At 38.7% G+C, this 20,284-nt stretch overlaps 3 protein-coding genes across 14 annotated transcripts in view; 1 reads left to right on the top strand and 2 right to left on the bottom strand.

Annotated features, from left to right (window-relative positions):
* Positions 1-2,665: 2,665 nt before the first annotated feature.
* On the top strand, positions 2,666-6,808 carry si:ch211-110p13.9 (uncharacterized protein LOC562347 homolog). Of its 3 annotated transcripts, XM_017723652.2 has the most exons (6): positions 2,705-2,733; positions 3,203-3,300; positions 3,508-3,647; positions 3,745-3,874; positions 4,075-4,208; positions 4,632-6,808. In XM_017723652.2, exons 1-6 carry the CDS (start codon positions 2,720-2,722, stop codon positions 5,427-5,429), a joined length of 1,314 nt encoding a protein of 437 aa, XP_017579141.1. In that variant the 5' UTR covers positions 2,705-2,719; the 3' UTR covers positions 5,430-6,808. The 3 variants fall into 3 exon arrangements, with proteins under 3 accessions (XP_017579147.1, XP_017579141.1, XP_017579142.1); XM_017723658.2 differs by lacking the exon at positions 3,203-3,300 and having other exon boundaries at positions 2,666-2,733; XM_017723653.2 differs by lacking the exon at positions 2,705-2,733 and having other exon boundaries at positions 2,885-3,280.
* On the bottom strand, positions 6,635-17,099 carry rsrc2 (arginine/serine-rich coiled-coil 2). 3 transcript variants are annotated; one of them, XM_017723659.2, is made up of 10 exons: positions 16,981-17,099; positions 13,958-14,112; positions 13,333-13,373; positions 12,185-12,363; positions 11,365-11,511; positions 9,304-9,420; positions 8,906-8,991; positions 8,518-8,783; positions 8,149-8,238; positions 6,635-7,299 (listed from the first exon to the last, which is right to left on the bottom strand). In XM_017723659.2, exons 2-10 carry the CDS (start codon positions 14,037-14,039, stop codon positions 7,114-7,116), a joined length of 1,194 nt encoding a protein of 397 aa, XP_017579148.1. In that variant the 5' UTR covers positions 14,040-14,112; positions 16,981-17,099; the 3' UTR covers positions 6,635-7,113. The 3 variants fall into 3 exon arrangements, with proteins under 3 accessions (XP_017579148.1, XP_017579150.1, XP_017579151.1); XM_017723661.2 differs by having other exon boundaries at positions 8,518-8,780; XM_017723662.2 differs by lacking the exon at positions 16,981-17,099 and adding an exon at positions 12,936-13,014 and having other exon boundaries at positions 13,333-13,718; positions 13,958-14,091.
* Positions 17,100-17,985: 886 nt separating this feature from the next.
* The window catches only part of LOC108443179 (leucine-rich repeat-containing protein 43), a 52,870-nt gene continuing 50,571 nt past the window's right edge, over positions 17,986-20,284 (bottom strand). For all 8 annotated transcript variants that reach the window (XM_017723649.2, XM_017723648.2, XM_017723647.2 and 5 more), the window contains one exon: positions 17,986-18,599. In XM_017723649.2, coding sequence (XP_017579138.1) covers positions 18,472-18,599 — 128 coding nt within the window. In that variant the 3' untranslated portion in view covers positions 17,986-18,471. The remainder of the gene's footprint in view (positions 18,600-20,284) is intronic.

The raw sequence follows: 20,284 nt of genomic DNA, 5'->3' as shown, positions 1-20,284 counted from the left end.
TATATATATATATGTATATATATATATATATATATACAAACAAGCGAAATAATAGTTATAAATATGGCCGCAAGCAGCAATAAGCGGGTTCAAGAACGCACCAGCAGTATGGGCCCTTCTGCAGGTTTAGTTCATAGTTCATTCAGCCTAAAAAAGGCCTCAAGCTGTTGGGGTCTTATTCATAGGCAGAGGGAATAGAACTGAAATTATGTCAGTTCATCAAAAGACATTCAGTTGTCATAAACAATGAGCAGAGGTCTTTATACACATAAGTTTCCATTCATATGTGCTGAGCTACGCTGATTTGTAGAACATCCAAGAGGTTGTCAACATAGATGTCAGAACTACATGACTAATGGCAGCATTACTCACATAGTAGCACTTGCACAGTGGATTGGTTCTATATGTATAACCAACTGATTTGATGTAGGCCATAGTGAGGCCCAATGCACTCATAAGGGGCCCTTTAGGTGTAGAAGAGCTCAGTGAAAGAGGGTCAGAATTAGTCCAATGGCCTCAGTATGATATCAATCTTGATCAAGGACTTAAACCACATACATTCACCAGGTTTTGGTCAGAATGACCATTTGACCTTTGTATAATGTAGTCTTGGAATGAATAAGCCAAAATACCACACAAAGAGTACATACTATATAATCAGAAAGCTGTTCATGTGAGTCATATGGCACCGTTTGTTTATTTATCAACCTTGTAATAACATTTTAATAGAATTTTAATTGATTTTTATGTGTTTTTGAGTGTTAAAGCGTCCTCTAAGGGCCAATTTCTACCAAAAGTGGCACACTCCCTTAGTATCTCAGTTTGTAAAAAGACAAAGTTTGGAGATGATCTGGCCAATGACTGTTGAGTTATAGCAAATCAAGCTAGTAATACAAAGACCACAGTAATTACTAAGTGCTTGAACCCTAATAATGTATTGATCTTAAATAAGGAATTAGGTGATATTTATGGCAACTTCAAACTACCTTCCCACTTCTGCGTGCCTGAACATGTGTGATGCTTTTTTGCACTTTCCGTCAAACCATTGGCTGATGCATGATGATATGATAGACGGCTACTTCACACTTGTGATTGGACAATGCAAGTTTTGCTTGACAGTCCATCTGTTGTATGATTGGTTGATGCAAGAAATGATTGATAGTGTCTCCGCCCATTCATTACGCCCACTGGTTCTCTGGGCTGCAGACACATATACTTGGACCAACATGCAAATATATGTTAATTAGCACTAGGCGAGGCCATCGTGTCTCAGATCGGGTGACGAAATGACCCCAGAGAAAAGGTATCAGACCGAACGGCCTCAGAAAAAAACGAAAATGTTATATTGGCATTTATATCTAGATACACAATAGTTTTCTAAGTTGTACAAACCAGTTTGCGTTTGGTCTGATACCTTTTCTCTGAGGCCGTTTGACAGCATTTGGTATGATGTTCAGTTTCACCAAATCTGAGTCATGACGGTAGTTTTTCTGGAGACTCAAAGTCTTTTATTTTGAGGAATGATGGCAATTCTGACTCAGACGGCTGAGGATGTCCTACAATGTACCACGTAGCCCCGCCTAGTGCTAATTAACATATATTTGCATGTTGGTCAATTTGAAAAAGAAAATGAAAACTGGAAAATGAAAAGTGAATTTCCAGCAGGTGGTGCTGATGTTCATTTTAATTTTCCTATTCATTCTAACAGTTAAAGCACATCAGCGCCGAAAACAGAATCACAGACTGTCACTTTGCTGCTGATTTATTCATTTTGCATTTTCATTTTAATTTTGTCAGCCGATCGCTATGAAAAAGAAATAAGAAAGTAAACATTGCATTTTGATTTTAGTTTTGACACGTATTCTGCAATTCACAAAGAAAAGCCAAAGCCAAAGTGAAGTTTGTGTTTTGTCTGTTAGCTTTTTCATTTTAGATTTGGCCATGAAATACCAGAATAATGACTAAAATGAAATGTCAAACAGTTGTTTTCAATTTATTTTAATTTTTGTCACAAACAGCTCGTGCTCATGTGAAAAATGAAATTGCAAATGAAGGTTTCATTTTCAATTTTGGCAGGATATTTGCGCTGATGTTTCAAAAAAGAAATGGCAAAAAGAGGTTTGCATTTACATTTTATTGTTTTCATTTTCATTTCCTTTTAGGCTGGATTTGCTTCCCATAGATAGGACGATCGATCATAGTTCATCCAGTGTGCGTTGAACACTGCGCTTTTGCACATTTGAGAAACATGATACTTAAAATTGCGACAGAAAACACGCGACTGTGTCCTCAAAACCCCAAGTGTGAAAGTGGGACAGGACGTTTCTCTGACCCGCAGCACAAGGCCTCACTAAATATACTGACAGACCCAGTCAGCATGATTAGCAGATCAGGCAAAATCAAGGACCACATGACAGAAATTGAGGTTTTATTCGATTATTGGGACGCAGCATGAGTACAGTGTGGGGCAGTGGTCTCCAACCCTGTCGCGTGAGAGCTGCCTTATTGCTGAACTTAGTTCCAACCACAACTTACAACACCTGCTCCAGCTAATTAACTCTTCCCAAGGCCCTGATTGGCTGGATCAGCTGGATTCATTAAAGTTGAGTAAGAAGTGGGGCGGCTTATTGGACACAGGTTGGGACGGAACTCTACTGGAAGGTGGCTCTCCAGGACCAGGGGGGGAGATTGTCCGAGAACCCCTGCCCTGCACACTGAGATGTCTTCTCTGCTGTAAGAACCTTAGACGACAAATGGGATAAACCCACGATTAATATTAGTACCGAATTAGGTACAGCCCAAAATGTTCCACCACCAGGGGGCGATAATACGACTTTCGCCATTCAATCACGCTTCCTAAGAAGAAATAGCGGCGCATGCGCGAAACAGAGGCCGGTGCTTCTAACGAGCAGTTATCGTTTTGTGTTTCTTTTCATTTTCATGTTTTATCGCATACGGATGGCTTTCCTTATCTGTTCTTATTCGATAGTTCGGAGATGTTGCAACAGATAAAATACACCCACTTTGTTCACCCCCTTGATTTGACTTCAGCAAAGACAGGGGCACAAAATAACGAACAGATTTATAAACAAGAAGTCAGGTGTTGTAACAGTTAAATGGTCATCTTGATCACCACATATAAACACCATTTTCAGGATATTTTGTGCAGAATTTGAGAGACCGATGTTTTCTTCTTTTGAAGTCGAATTGTTTTTCCTCTTGAAGAAGTAGAACTGAAGACTCCTGTAGATGGACAGTCCACCAGCGTTACACACATCAGGTCAACTGCTTTTCTCAGGCGTAAGAGGGTGGCCCAACGTCTTACTAATATTTGATAATAATGTATAGTTGGGCTTCACTATTCTGTACATTCCCTGCATTTGTTTGCATATGTAGACCAGCTGTGGAAAATGAATGAACGCAATGTTTAGTGTTTGGCTAAACACTAAAAGGAGTCGTGAAAAGACGAAAGCTTTTCCAAACCTCTTGTCATTTCTGCGAGTGCAGAATTAAGGAGTGAACTCATGACTACTGAGAGCGTCTCGGTCATCGACTTACCACACTGGGAAAGTGGAAAAAGGAGGATTCGGTTCTTATATCTAGCTGGAAACAACTCCTTTAAAGTTACCAAACAGAATACAAATGAGGTAAGTGAACACTGTCAGGCTACTTTTTAAATATCGCATTAAATAAGAGGAAAATGGAAGCTGTCCCGTCACCAATGTGATGCTTTACTTTTTAAAGGAGCAGATGATTCCCCTCTTCCTTGGAGCCGATCTCTTTTCTAACACAGATATCCGCACTGAGAACCATCCTAGATACCACGGAAAATTTGCCAAAAAAGGACTGGCAACAAAACTGGTTTTCTCCTCAGGTATTTAGCCTGTTTTCAACTGGATCAGGCATGCCCAACCCAAATCTACAACACTGCAGGGTTTGGTTTCAACCCTGATCACGAAGAGCAGGGCAGGGCAAGTCTGATATAGACACATATCTGAGCAAATACAAATTGCATAAACTACCAATTAAACGTGGAAGTAAGTGGAAGGTCTTTTGTCCCTTTTATTATTCTAGCCTTCAGGTTCCAAGGCATTCGACTTCCTTGCTCCAATAATGGCTTGTGGTTCTACTGTATTCATGGCGTTTTCCGGGTGGCCTTTGATCTTTACAGTAAAGAAGAGCAGCTTTCAGTCTTGGAGTCATTTCAGGTGCTGTATACTTTTCACTAATGTGTAATGCAGTGGGTCTCAAGTCAGTCATCAGAGACCTCTAGGTGGTGCATGTTTTATCTCTAATTATGCTATTTAACCTCTGTCACATTGTATACTCAATAATATTAATATGATAATTTCTGTATGGATTAGTCTAGGGCTTAAACTCTGTTCTGTACCTGAGTAAATACAATACAGTTTGGTGATTTCCTTGCTCGAATACAACTGACTCAATGCACCTGTTAATTGCTATGTTGTGTAGGTATTTTTTGAGTAGAGCAGTTTCATCATTTACATTTTTGTCAAGGGAGTTTCCCATGACAAATAGCATAAGAATGCGCTGTGCAAGAGTGCATTTTAACTATTCAGGTAGTTTATTGGGAACCATTTATTGATGGTTTTCTCTGTGTAATTTTTCAGGATCTCTGGAAGTCCCGAATCAATGATGAGCAATTAAACATGGTTTACAACCTGCATGTCCAACTGCCAACAACTACCAGCTACCATGGTGACAAAGAGATATCACATGAACATGCTTCTAATAACATATCTGCGCCTACCCCTGCCCATTCAGGACCTCAAGAGGTAGAAGACTTTGTCATCTCAGAGCCAGTGTCTGGTTTACCAGAAGAGTCGTCATCCGTGGACCATGACTACTGCTCCTTATCAGAGCAGGCAAAGTTTAAGCAGTCTAGTCTGCTAGCTGAGAAACTCTGCATTATAGGTGACAAGTTAAAGTCCATCAATACAATGGATAAAAGTCAAGAAGAAACTATCTTGAAGTTTCTAGATTATGCTGAATATTGGATTAGCGGAGGGCAAGACGAGGAAAGGTTGACAGGCGCTGTGATGACTTTACTTCGGACTCATTCGCAAGGATACTCAATCTACTCCAGTCTTTTGCTGCAAGCGCTGGCTGGCTGGCTGGGTCAGAAGTTTCATTCAGCCAACAGTAGCATAAGCCAGCAGGTAGAAACCTTCAAAATGCGACACATTGAACACATTACAGACTTGCCTCCTGCTGAGGAACTTGCCACAGAACTCTTTCCAGAGGCAATGCGGAACCTGATGATAAACTGGATGGGTCTGGGTGAAGAGGCAGCCACATGGAAAAGACTCAGTGAATATCCAATTGTACTGCTTATACTGGAATTCGCCAACCATAACCTCATCACAGGAGTGGCCCATGTACTATATTCCAGTCTCATAAGCAGGTAGAGAGGTATTACATCAAACATGTGGTTTAACCAAGAAGTCAATCACAGGTTTTTCCCAAACTGTTGTGACTTGCCCAATACGCGTTTCATTTTTCTTTAGTTTTGCATAAAAGGTGAAGTAGCTGACAAGCAATGGGAGCTTTTTCATGAAATCTACACATCTAAAATCACTGCATCAAGTGAACAGTGAAATCCACTTACATTTACATTTCTGCGCAGTTCAGTGATTTGAGGTGTAAGCAGTCAGTGGTTTGATGTGAAATAGTGCCAACAGACATTTCTTTGCAGTGGTGGTGATTGGAACCAAGGGTCAGTGTTCACAGTGCAAGCTTCTATAAAATAAAATCTAAAACTTTTTTTTTTAATCCAAAACCACAAGTTAACTTCCACATCTTGTAGATTTTGATAATGGAAAAACTGTGATAAATCCTTTTTTTTTGGGGGGGGGGGGTACCTTGCATGTACCTCTTGGCTATGATGTCATTTTAAGAAATACATTTTAGACCAAAACCTTATCTATTGTAAATCTCTGAGATCAGGCAATTGATTCTAAACCATTTCATGTCGTTACTTTGTGTGCATTATACTTTTTAAACATCTGGTTCCTATCACCCCTAATGTGAAAAATTATGAGTTTGCAAGTTTCTCTAGAATGGAGCTTTTCACAACAAACTACAGTTTGAGTTTTGTCTTCACTACTGAATTATCTAGAAATGTTGAAAAATGGGTGGAATTCCTTAGTGATCTCAGACAGACTGTATAAAAATTGACAAGCATCTTGTTTGGCATGGGTGGTTATGTATTATTAAGAAGTTGCACCACACTAGGCACTAGGCACACTGTGTATATCAGATATTGTCAGTGCTTAAGGAAAGAGCATAATTTGGCTTTTTAAATCATGTTTATCAGTTTATTTTATTCATAGTTCATAGAAGCATCTTGAGATTACTTTTGTCATCACCCAGCCCAGTCTGAAAGGGGTTAACTGTAATATTCAGAGAGACTGACCTGACATTCATGTATATGCAGTGGTATCCTTGTGTAATTCTGTAACTTTTTAAGCATCGGGATACAACAAAAGAACAATTGATAACATTTTCAAAACTAATTCAACTGATTAAGTTCACAAGTCAGTACTTTCAGAAGAGTGTAAGTTACACTCAAAACTGCTAGGAGTCAAACTGAATGAAAACTAGCACCACAACATTTTCTTCAGGACTAACAAAAATTTAATGAGGCTGTCATAAGCATTTACAATAGCTTGGCACACCTGTCATGGTACTATACCTGTGTCTTGATGATGTAAAAGTTTCAGTCAAGTGTTACTCAGCAAGATCCTAAACAACAACCATGTTCTATTCACACAAAACTGACTTGTAAGAAAAAAAAAAGTTACGATTTTGTTGACCCAAGTCTAATTGTCCGAATGCCTCTTAAAGCTTTGCAATACCAATATTGCACCTTTGCATAATTTTCCAGAGAGATGTGTAGTACAACCCTAAAAGATGCAAGACAAATGACTGTATTTACATATGAATCCTTCCAAGACAAAATTGGTGTTTGAATAAATTACAGGATTTGACCAACATCCATGCGATCTAAAGTGTCCATTTCCTACGCACATGTTAAAATCAGTTGAAGTCCTGGAACACTGATGGAAGAGTGAGAGGGGTATAAGTTGCTGTTCAAACAGCATCCATTCCTCGTGAAAAAGACGACGAGAAGCCAAGGCCCATTCCTCTCTGTGTATGTGTCTGTGACCGGGCCATCTCATACTGGACATCCAAGTTACGGAACATTTCTTCCTGCTTCTGCATTGTCTTCAGGCCTTCATCATTAAGCATACCAGAAGATCCACTTTCATCATCAGGCTGTAGGGGAGACATCACAGCATACTATTAAAAACGGCAGAATTTCCAAGCCTTTTTTTTTAAAGCCTTGTTAAACCCAAATCTAACTTGAGCATGCAATACATCTCTGACTCTTTAAGAGACACTAGTCAAAATTAAAAATCATCACTACATCTGCTGTAAGCATGCCTCCATCCTACATGCCTCCTGCAGCAGTGCCTCGACAATCCCGAGAATGAGACTTTCCAGTTGAAAAACTAGAAAAATCTTTCTGCGTTTCTTCTGATTGTCTATTTTAAATCCCCTGTTGAGATGATTTCAAATCTTTAAATTTTTCCATGCCATGGAAAAAGTATTATAAAGTGTATATACCAGTGTTATATTTATACACCACTTTGTTCTCATCAGCCAGTCTCTGAATAGTGAGTGCAAAATCAAGAATTTTGCAGCTAATGCTTGAGAACTTAGGCTTTTATTTTATGACTGGTATGTTATAACCCCTCAGCAGCACTAATGTTGTATCAGTAACCTATAGCTAGCTAGCTGGTTGCTGGACAATGTTTCTGAAACTGAGGATAGACAAGCTCCTGTTATGCGTCAGCACAGTCATATTTGCAGATACTGGAGAAATTTCTTGTGTATCTAATTGCATGTCACACTTGTAAAGTACAATTGCAGAGAAACACTGTTTATAACTTAAAAACATCTCTCAGTAGAAAAGACAAATAGAATCCCTTCTCAAAGAAATTCACAAAGTATACAAAACTGAATTCTGTCAAACCGTATTACTGTAATCTACTATGACAATCAGGTTTAATTTTATGCGGTCAGCTACATGTGGAATAATTGCAAGATGACTGCAATATTTACTTTAATGCCCATTAGTTTGCGGAACTTGACGTTTTGGTCCTTGTTGCCAAAATTCAGCTTCTCCCATAGTTCAGCTGTCTGGGACTTGTCCTTCAACACAAAGCAAACACGTTACTAAGGTTAAAATGGCATATTGCACGGCAAGGACAAAATAATATACACTGTGGTCATTACCTAACTGGACTTTTAACCACCACCCACCACATACTTGGACATGCATTATGCACAATGTCATAATATCTCTCTGGAAAGTCCCAAAATTTGCATACCATATTTGTGATGATACAATATATAGCGACAGGTTTGTGACAGGTCAGAATGTTAAAACATCAAAACATTAATAAACTAATTCTATGAAACTCCACTCACCCCTTCCTTCTTTCCTTGCCACAACAATTTCCTCTTCTTCTCCTGCTCAGCAAACTTCATGGGATTGACAGCTGAAGGGTTATAGTAACTTGGCACAGCAATGCCCGTTTCTGCTAATGTTTTGGCCTGTAGTGCGGCCATCTGAGCTGCCATAGCAATCTGTGGTGTGACTTGTGTGCCAGACGCCAGCAGTGCTGCCACATTCAGCCCTGGGCTGGCCGTAGTAACTGTGGCATTTTCACCCAACAATGGAGCTGCTGTTGCTGCTGGAGGGGGGGCACACAACAAAAAACAAAACAAAACAACAACATTTTAAATTACAATAAAAAGATTAGTTATTTTATTGATGGTTGAAGTTAGATACTGGGAACCAACGTAAGTTACTTACTTGCTGTGATCTCCTGTTGCTGATTTTGCTGCTTCTCCAACATCTCTTTCTCTTTCTGTTCTTGAAGTTTTTTTGCTCTCTCCAACCTAAGAGTAGAATGAAGTAGAATACAATATAATTTCAGTTTGTGACACAAGGTTGTATTTGTAGGTCTTATGAAATTTTACTTATTTAACTTATTAAAATTTACATATTTACCATACAAATTCAGGAACTGCGTACTTTCCATATGTATGTCTGATTTAAAAACATAACATATCCTTTAAATCTTCTAACATAGTGGCTCCTAAAACCAGTCCTCAGGGTCCCCAGGTAGTCCAAATTTTTTTGATCCCAATTCCCAAAAAATTGTGTGCTCTAACATAAGGATTTTAAATAATGAAGAAGTACTATTTTACCTCCTAGCCAAAGCCTCTTGTGCATCCATGGCTGTGTTTCTGCCTCTGAAAGCCACGGGACTAACGGACCGACTGCGGCTTTTCCTCCTTGGCTTTTCAGGCCTCTTCTTCCTTTCCCTGATTAAACAGAAGTACAATTATTTGACATTATTGGCATTAAAATGTAACAAGATTTTTAAAATCACAGAGCTGTTCAACTAAGAAAGATGCAACAGCAATACGATAGGAAAATTTGCAAAAAAACAATTCAATATCAGTGACAGGGCAGCTAATTTTTGAAACCATAAGAAAATCCACACAGGATGATCGAACACCATTATGCAAAGGGATGTACATGATACTACAGTACAAATGTGAAGAAAAAAAAAAAAAAACAAAAACAAACAGCTATTTAAGTTGAAGCTACAACTGAATACAACTCTATATCATCAGAAATAACTTTCCCAAATGGACAAGACTGCACAGGACATAATAATAAATAATAATAAATTACATTTATACAGCATCTTTCACAAACCAAAGGTCGCTTCACACAGCATGGGCAGGACAAAAAAAACTATGCAGAGGAGGAGGAAGAAAAATGTGCATTAAACAGAAAAGTCTTTAAGTCAGATTTAAAAGAGGCAAGAGAAGAGCAGTCCCTGAGGGATTGAGGAAGAGAATTCTAGAGTTTGGGGGCCATGGCACTGAAGGGCCTCCCTCCCAAAGTTGAAAGTCTGGTGCGTGGAACAGCAAGTAAGTTATTGCAAGAAGACCTGAGAGAGCAAGAGGGAGTGTAAGCGGTCAGCAGTTCTCTGAGGTAGGGGGGAAGCAAGGTTATGCAAAGCTTTGGAAGCAAGTAGTAAAATTTTAAACAGGCCGGGACAGTGTAGCTGGGAGAGAATGGGGGTGATATGAGCTGAACACTTAGTATGGGTGAGCACTCTAGCCGCAGAGTTCTGAATGTACTGTAGCTTTTGGACAGACTTTAAAGGAAGACCAACAAAGAGGGTGTTACAGTAGTCAATACGGGACATAATGAAGGCATGAACCAGAGTTTTGGCATCCTTATCGGTCAGGAACGGTCAGAGACTAGCAATGTTATGTAAGTGAAAGAATGCAGTTTTAGTGAGGAACTTGATATGCAGATCAAAATTAAGTGATGAGTCGAGCAAAACACCAAGATTTCTAACAACAGGTGCAGGCTTAACGGCCATCAATATTAACTAAAAAATTGGATGATTTTGATAGTAAATCAATTAGTGTACTGGGAAGGGAATCTGAGGGTGTGTGTGTACTGAGATATAACTGAATATCATCAGCATAACAATGGAAGCGTAGGCCATGGCTACGAATAATCTGCCCAAGGGGTGAAATGTAAATTAAGAAAAGTAGGGGTCCAAGAACTGAGCCCTGCGGGACACCACATCTAACAGGAGAGGAGGAGGACTTATGTGGGCCTAGTGTAATACACTGGTGTCTGTCTGTAAGATATGACCTTAACCACTGTATGACTTCTATTATCAATAATAATAACTTTATTCACTGCCTTTTGCATCTGCTACTCATCTGATGAATGTTTCTCAAACACTAGTACATCTCAAATTTGTCCAAAAATTCACAAATGAGCAAAATATAAATTAGCCACTGCACTCTTAATTCTTGGTAACAAGCCCCAGGAGAGTCCTGTCAGAATAAAAGTCTTAACTTTAGAATACTGTCTAGTGAGTATAGTGCAAAGAGGTAGTTTTACCAAGATTTTGTGGAGCAATTAATATTTAACTAAAATATAAAAAAACAACAGATTGAAAAGAACAGATCTAAACTCCAAAAGTGGTTGCCAACTGGTTACAAGTGTTTATGTGGAACCTGTCATAAAAAACAATAAAAAAGGAAATGGCCTACTACCAATGACACACAAATTGATTAATCAAAGATAAAAGCAACAAATTAAACATTTACTGAAATATTCTAAAAGTAAAACGGGTACTTACTGTATTTAAGGACAAACAGGCCCATACTTTCAGGACAAACAAAAAAAAATCTAAATGCTTCAACACTGATGTGTCAGCATTCACCAACCTGCTCTTGCTCCGGCTTCTGCTGCGCCTTATATGTTTGCTTCTTGAGGTGGATCGTGACCTGGGCCGTCTCTTCTTCTCACGGCTCTTTGATCTCCTTTCACGACTGCGAGACCTTCGTTTGTCTCGACTTCGACTGCGATGTCGTCTGTAACCACAATAAAAATAAAAAAAAAAAACACCAAATATACAGTAACAACCTATATTCAAACAGCAACACCTACTTAAACTGCAATATAGCCTTGCCAAAGCCATGTCACTACCACACTTTGACAAAGCCTGCTGGTTTGCATGGGGCTTTTAGTGAGAAGTGTTAGCTTGGAGTAATGTAAATGTAGCAAAATTCCTATTTCAATTATTTAATTACCTTGTCATTAAAACAATACAGTGAATTGTGATGGAAACATACACTGGACAAAATATGCATGCTTTGGAAGTCATCTCCATAACCAAAGAGCACGATGCAGATTCAAAAATGTCCCTTTTTTAAAATCTTCAGAGACATATAGTTAAACCAAATTCAAATGCAATGATAACACTTGCCACTTTTTTTTAACTTCTGGTCATACATCAGACCAAATATGAATGTTACTTGTATCTTGTGCATCCAAGCGACAGATAACCGACAAATGACGAGCCATTGTTAAAATCACTGCAAGCTAGAAAGGGCATAAAGCTAGTCAATGGAGAGCATCTTGTCTGTGTAATTTGTCAAGAAAAGCAGAAATGCTTACATAGTAACTTATGTAAGAAATCTGATCCTCATTGAGTGTTTAGAGTTCTTGCAAGTGGACATATTAGATATTTTAATGACATCTGACCTTTCTCTTGAGCGTGATCTGGACTGACTTCTTCCTCTTGAGGACTTTCTGTCCTTTTTGCGGTGTCGGTCCTCACAGCTGTCTTCAGAAAACCTCTCACGATCCTTATCTGAATTCTGCAGTATGTCTTCCGATCGGCTCTGCGATTTTAGCGCCTTCTCCGAGTCCCTCCGTCGTGCCTGTTTTAAGAAGAAGTGGTCTCTTTCAGGAAAATAGTGTGACAAAGAGAGTTAGTATGCTTGTTTCAGAACAAACAACTTTGAAGAACCATAACATGTACAACCTCACTCTCACATCCAAACCCATCCTCAAAACCTTCACAAACCATCCACATTCAGCTTTATGGCCCTGTATTACATCCATATTAAATAAAAAATTAACCAAAAAAATGGATCTTGTCCTACCCTAATAGGCCAGTGGAGTGATTTATGAAGAAATCAGTACCTTTAAAGCAGGGCTTACTGTTGGTTTTCCTTTTTGATGCATACATGCACTTTCTTTAAACAAACTTACACATGATCAGAAAAATGACGGTATATCCATTATTTAACCTAGCCTCAGAATTATATTTGTTGCAGTGAATCACACACATTACCAGTGTGCATGCATAAAGGTAGAAGGACAAAGATCGCTCAAGACAGCATATCTGATTTTACTTCAATGTTTGGACTTGGAAAATAGGGCAATGATTCAGGTTGCTAGACAAACAGTTATTTTAAAGTAAGTGTAAAATTGAATGGCTGATAGTTACCTGTCCAGTTGTAGGCATATAATTTTGCTATCTGTCAGCAGCGTCTTCTGTTCAGAGTGTCTCTTCGTGCATTAGCACGCTGAGTGTAATTTATTATAGAGATGTTATCATGTGATCTAAATACAGGATTTTACCAAAATAAAAATCCCACACAATCTGTAAGCTTCTACTTTAGTGATCTCTAAATTTCACATGTGAGAAAGAACCAAATATATTAACCCTCAAGTGCTAATGATATGACTAATGACCAATATCTGAAGCTGGCATTTCATCATCTTCTGTAAAGCTTCATACTTACCCTGGACTAAAGCTAGAAATGCCAGCTGATAAATTACATTAATGATGAGACCATATCATCTTATGTCTACGTGAGTGAAATGGACTTTAAATTAGTTACCTCTTTGCTTCTGCTCCGGGATCTTCTATGCTTCTTGTCACCTGAAATTGAGGAGAAATATAATTAAACGCACATGGAATGAACACAGGTACAATTATCAGTTATAAGTGAATAACATAGTTGAGACAGATATCTAGCCATGTTATTAATGTGTATTGATAGGTTCACTATACTGTATATTGTATTTAGGCTCTTATGGCTAAAACTATAGATAGACAGGTAGACAGAGACATACGATAGCTTCATAACAAAACTGAAAACAGTTGTGTTGCAAGTCTTAGCATGCATATGGTATACAGAGAACGAAAAATCTTGTGGGTCCAAGGACACAGGATTGCTCTTAAAGGAAAGGATGGTGCAATCATCTTTTGGAACACTATTTCCAGCTGAAAATAAGTGCACAAGGTATAAATTAGTCTGATGTTTTTGTTCAGCAGGTAAAATGCAATAAATGATTCTGCTAATGATAATGGTTTCTGTGAGTTATCCATTTTCATTGCTTATAATGTGTTTTATTACTGGTTAATAGGGGTACCAGACAGTTTTGTGATGAAAACGTTCTGCCCCAAATCACTACACTTTTTTTTTTTTTTTAAAAAACAGGATGTCAATGATAAAGATTTACCTGACTTGCGTTTCCGGTCCCTTGAACGTGATCTGGACCGTGAATGATGTTTTGTGCTCCTAGGTGATCTAGAGGTTTCCATGTTGAATGTATGAGTCCACGTCAACAACTGAGGCTAAGAACGTAACTTGTTCAAGGCAACGTCATTTGCCAAACTGGAATCAGAGAAAATGGCACACAAATATTTAATTACATATACATACTGTGGGCAGTAATGCATTTACTTCCAAAAAAAGAAGAAGGAAAAATCACAGACACATCCCTGATTATAGAGGCTATCCGCCAGCATAAAAGACAGCATACAAAAGAAAAAAAATTCAACAATAATAAATTCTCAATATTGCATGTTCTTCCCGTGTCTGCGTGGGTTTCCTCCGGGTTCTCCGGTTTCCTCCCACAGTCCAAAGACATGCAGTCAGGCCAATTGGACATGCTAAATTGCCCCTAGGTGTGAGTGTGTGAGTGACTGTCTGTGTCTGTCTGTCTGCCCTGCGATGGACTGGCGACCCATCCAGGGTGTATCCTGCCTTCCGCCCGAAGACTGCTGGGATAGGCTCCAGCACCCCCCCGCGACCCTGACGGAGAAGCGGCTTAGAAAATGGATGGATGGATGGATGGAAATTCTCAATAAGTCATCACCAAGAACAGACTAAATTATGAACTGTGTGTTAACTGTAGCTCAGGTGGTTATCATTAAGGGTGAGTGAAGACAGCTATGTTGCATTCCAAATTTGTTGCATTTCAGTTTAGTTATATACACACTAAAAACTTCTTTACATACTCATTAACACTAATGATTTATAAGACAGTTCATTCACTAACTGGTTTGCTAGTAGTATGGCAAAATCAATTCTCTTTATTATGAGGGAATCTTGCTTAGGATTAATGTGAATATGAGTCTAAAGAAGATAAACTGTACCACTTTTCAAAATTTCAAACTTTTCACCATTTGTTTTTTCCATTTAGTAAATGCAGTTACAATGTATGCTAATCCTAACCCCTGGATATTTGTGATATTTTTGCCATATTGCCTATCTCTAGATCAAATACTTAAAGCTGGAAGATTTTAAGAAACCTGCCAAATATGACAAAACCATATCGGTCTTAAAAGGCAAGCAAAGACTTTGCATCGCTGTGCTAGAGGCTGAATCTTTCATTGCTCCCTACTGGACATCTGGTGTACTATTTTAGTGCTGAGGCCACTACTTAATGACACATTATGCACTAAATTTGGAGTAAGGAGCCATTTAAAATTCAACTAAAGAGAATTAGCCAGTACCACTCTACATGCAGTCACCAGAAAGCTGAGATCCTGCCCATTTTATATAATAAATAATAAAATACAAACTGTGCTACTTAGCAAGCCAACTACCAAATTAGTAATGTACATCTACAGTGTAAGCAGACTGCATTAGATGACTTAAAATATAACGACTTCAATTACAGTGACTGAACTGAGACGAAGTTAGCCCGCTATAAGAATCAAAATGTTACTTCCGTTTAAATCACAAAACTTTTAATCAGGCTAAAGAATACCTTGAACTCATTAGAGAATCCTTGTACTTAAAGTCATTAAGTGATATCCACAGGGCTCATGCCATTTAAAAAAAAAAAAAAAAACAACAACTTATGAAATGCAATGTGTAATACGTAAACACTGATAGTGTTTTTTCAAAATCCAATCACTGTTTTGCTGTGAAATTGCATGCTGTACAAAAACATACTGACTCAGACTTTTCTACAGTAAGGCTGATGGTTCCCATCAACATAACCATTAATGTTGCAAACATATCCATTTAACAGCATGAACTGTTTATTGAATATGGCAGTGACAGAAATAAACTGTATAATTCTAAAAAAAAAAGAAAAGAAGCAGGAAAATGGGCACGAAAAAATGGCCGATGACATTTTTTGTTAAATACATCCACACAAACGTCATAAGGGGACTTTAGGGAAGAAATAAAGACCAAAAAAACACATGATATTGTCTTTTAAAAACAAAACTCATTAGTCTTATCCACAAAGGGCCGGCAGGGCTGCAGGTTTTCATTCCCATCAAACAGAAGCACATCTGATTCCACTTGTTCAATCAGTTGGTCTCAATCTTCAGTTAATCAGTAATATAAAAACGTGTTTTTTGGAACGAAAACCTTACCAGCCCTTTATGGATAGGACTAGTGACCACTGACTTAAAATCTGAACTGCAACTTCGTATTTTCATATCTAAAACTTCTTCAGCTGCATCGAACAGGAAAACATGCAACTGTTATGTGAAAGTGGACTGTAGTGCACAGATCTTTTGAGGACATCACTCAATGAGTAGGAGGGCGACTGCGCCATTTTCTTAGCTAGCTAGCTAGCTAATATAACTATAACCTAGCTAATGTAACTATATTATTGCTTGTGCGTTTAATGTAAGCTGCGTAAATGTGCAGCTTTACTACGCTCCTCACTTTACATTATAAATATAAAATACTTGGTTATATTATGCAAGACAGCTAGGTTACCTGAACTAGACTGTTGACATCCTCCTCCACTACAAAGAGCTCAACTAGCCAAGTAAATTCAGAAATATTCAGTGGGCTTAGTGCAGAAATGTGGCCGTATTTTGTCCTTTTCTAACACTGCGCTTTGCCCATTTCCGTGGTTGGCTTTGTGTATTAGGTTACCGGGCTTAATGACTTCGGGTTGTTAGCTCGGTAGCTAGCTAGCCATGTCGAGTTGTTGCTGTTCCGTTAGCCTAGCGCGAACAGCGAATAATTTAACTGCTCTGAACCACTTTCAGAAAAGTGTAAAATATGCTGGAAATCAACACAATTACACATATAACAAAATCTACTCGGTACCCAGCCAGCTTACAGCCTCTGTCCCGTGTACCCGGCTGGCGAGGCTTCCGACTTCTTTTTCATTCGGCACGCAGCTATTTTCAACTCGTCATGATTGAAGATATTCTAGCTTTTTAGTGTCTTTAGACGTGGTATTTTACTCAATATATAGTTAGAAAACAATGTTAAAGTACTTACCGCCGTGCCAAACTCGAACGCCCTCAAACTTATTTATTTATATGGATTTTCATGTCGCGGAAGACTTCGACGATCTCAATGTAGGAGCTGGCTAGCTTTGCCAAGACAATACGCAGTAACCCGGATGTCGTCGCCTGTTGCTCTTCCTTCGCTTTCTCGCACGTACATGGCCAGAGCCGAAGAGGTGACCTGCTATCACAACGTTTCGGAAGGATAAGTGACGTGTTAATATTAGACATCACATTAGATTATATTATAGTGAATTACTCCCATTAATAAAAATGGTTCCTTTGGTTTAATGAGGATGTTATTTGGAGTTAAACCTTAGAAACCCATAGAAACGTTGACTGTCAATGATCTTACTTTTTCTGAACCTTTCGCCTTTATTTTTTTTTTATTTAAATAAAACAACCGAATTTCCATTTCTGATTGACCTTCCTGTGTTCGTATGTAACCTGTCAAACATTTATGACAACTTCACTAGCATTTTAAAACTTACCAGAAATCAAAACTGAACTTTCATTACCTTGTTATTTCATGTCCCTCAATAAAGATGCATCACATCATGCCATTTAAAATACTAAATTTTTTTTTCTGCAAACTTCCATCAAAATGTAAAGAGTCTCACCTCTAAAATGTCTTCTGTGTTTACATCACCAGGTGGATGGGGGAAAAATATTAACAATTAATGTCATGTTTCATTTCACTGTCCCACCATATCCACCTATTAAAATATGAAAATTGCTCAGCTAGCTGAGACACCAGAAAGAGGTTTAACATATATTCTATAACTGCATTTTTGTTCAAATGTTTTGGGAGAACATGCATGTATACAGGCCTTTTGGGAATGTAATGCATGTCAGTTCAAAAGACATCATGTTGTCATCTTGTTAGCAACATATTGCTGCTGGGAATTTATACACTCAAGCCAAAATACATAGTCAAAATAAATAGTGATTTACTATATTCAAAATACACACATTTTCGAATAGAACTGCAAAACAATTTCTGATTTACATAATCTTTATTATTGTGAAAATATGAACATTGCTACATGCTAGCAGTGGAACTGCATTCTCCGGAGTGATGGAGCTCTGATAAGCTGGAGTGATCCAGACCCAATTGTCCAACATCAATTCCTGAGCTCACTAATGCTCATGACTGAATGTAGTCAAATCCTCACAGCAATGTTTCAACACCTAGTTTAAAGCCTTCCCACAAGAGGAAAGACTATTACTGTAGCAAAAGGGGAACAAACCCTGTATCAATCAATACCCTTGATTTTGAAAGAAACGATGAGCAAGTGTCTACAAACTTTTGAATATATATTGCATATTAACCTCCACTATACCAGTCATGGAATATCTGGTCACCTTAAAGATCACACCGAATGTTGTGAGAAATTAAAGCTTATTTATTTCATCGTCTTTAGGTTTGAGAATGTTGTGAGAAATTAAAGCTTATTTATTTCATCGTCTTTAGGTTTGAGAACTATGACAATACAGACAATACTTTGCTAAGCTGTACACTGAGCTCCACAGTCAGAGGCTCCATGTTGGAAGGGCTGCTTTCATCTGCGGGAGCATCTGTCTCACTCTCCTTCCGCCCTTTACCTTTACCTGTTCAAATACACAAAAGAAGACTTGCTTGAATGTATTATATCACACAGGACATCTTCTTGCTCTAAGCAGTCAATTATGTGAGTTTTTTTTTTATGTAGTGTGGTGAAAAAAGTGAAGAACAGTAAAAGTATAATTCAGACTAGAGCTTGAATTATTTGTCCAAACTTGGCACCCACTCAACTACTCACGCTGCATTTGGTTACATTCAATTCATTTCCCAAATGGTTGAATTCAAATGTAATGTTCAGTTCTCACAGACTTTACCCTCTGTTTTAATTATTTACTTTCAAGCCCACCCTGGTGAGAAAGTGCAAGCAAGTTCTCTTGCTTTCTCTATGGCAAGTTCTCTTGCCATAAAATGGCAAACTAACAAATAAGAGGACAGTGTAGTGCAAACCCTCAGAGACTAGCTCCTGCAAATTGTTACTACTGTTCAGAGCATGCTAGGTATGCCTGTGTCTTACTTAATGTCACCAAATCGACACACACACACACACACACACACACACACACACACACACACACACACACACACACACACACACACACACACACTACATCTCCCAGCAATTAACACTCTAAACTGTATTATAGAATCATTTTGTGATAAAAAAATTTCTGACTTCTATTAACATTCTTTTTTTTTAATCTTCCAATTAAACATTTGAGCTGTGACATTTTACTTACTTTCTAACAAGTTTAGTGATGGAAAAAATACAACAAACAAATAAAAGATGCACATGCACAATTTTTGGGAATATTGAAAAAGTGCACATTTGAGATCTCATGTTGGCCACTTTCTAGCATTATTCACACAGCGACCCCTTTTTATTAATAAACATCAAGTAACCCAACTGCAAACCTGACTCCCTGCCACACATACTGTATATTCACCTCAAAACATCTGATCCAGCTCTTTAAGTAATTATCAAACCCTTTATCTGTTGGATTAGTTGTTGTGCTGTTGATAGCATATACATTCATACTATAATTTGTTAAATATATATATATTTGGCTGGACTCTCCCTTAGAGATAGGGTGAGAAGTTCGGTCATCCGGGAGGGACTCAAAGTAGAGCCGCTGCTTCTCCACGTCGAGAGGAGCCAGTTGAGGTGGTTCGGGCATCTTGTTAGGATGCCTCCTGGACGCCTCCCTTGGGAGGTGTCACAGGCAAGTCCACCGGGGAGGAGACTATATATGTGACTATATCGCCCAGCTGGCCTGGGAGCGCCTCGGGAATCCCTCCCAGGGAGTTAGTGGAAGTGGCTGGGGAAAGGGAGGTCTGGGCCTCATTGCTCAGGATGCTGCCCCCGCGACCCGAACCCCGGAGAAGCGGAAGATGATGGATGGATGGATGGATGGATATATATATATATATCCATCCATCCATGATATATATATAGGGTCGCGGGGGGGTGCTGGAGGCTGGAGCCTATCCCAGTAGTCTTTGGGCGGAAGGCAGGATACACCCTGGACAGGTTGCCAGTCCATCGCAGGGCAGACAGACAGACACAGACAATCACTCACACACTCACACCCAGGGGCAATTTAGCATGTCCAGTTGGACTGACTGCATGTCTTTGGACTGTGGGAGGAAACTGGAGAACCTGGAGGAAACCCATGCAGACATGGGGAGAACATGCAAACTCCAAAAACTATATGTGTGCATATTATATATATAT

This window comes from Pygocentrus nattereri, chromosome 20 (assembly GCF_015220715.1).
Source record: "Pygocentrus nattereri isolate fPygNat1 chromosome 20, fPygNat1.pri, whole genome shotgun sequence".
Classification (NCBI taxonomy): Eukaryota; Metazoa; Chordata; class Actinopteri; order Characiformes; family Serrasalmidae; genus Pygocentrus; species Pygocentrus nattereri.
Note: the sequence above shows the minus strand (reverse complement) of the source record. Positions and strands in the feature narration are given on the sequence as shown.

Coding starts and splice junctions, on each gene's coding strand:
- si:ch211-110p13.9 (XM_017723652.2), top strand. Junction 3,301..3,507: donor GTCAACTGCTTTTCTCAGGC/GTAAGAGGGTGG, acceptor CTGCGAGTGCAG/AATTAAGGAGTGAACTCATG. Junction 3,648..3,744: donor CCAAACAGAATACAAATGAG/GTAAGTGAACAC, acceptor TACTTTTTAAAG/GAGCAGATGATTCCCCTCTT.
- rsrc2 (XM_017723659.2), bottom strand. CDS start 14,039: ATGGAAACCTCTAGATCACCTAGGAGCACAAAACATCATTCACGGTCC. Junction 9,421..11,364: donor AGAAGCCGGAGCAAGAGCAG/GTTGGTGAATGC, acceptor CTGTTTAATCAG/GGAAAGGAAGAAGAGGCCTG. Junction 8,992..9,303: donor CAAGAGGCTTTGGCTAGGAG/GTAAAATAGTAC, acceptor TTCTACTCTTAG/GTTGGAGAGAGCAAAAAAAC.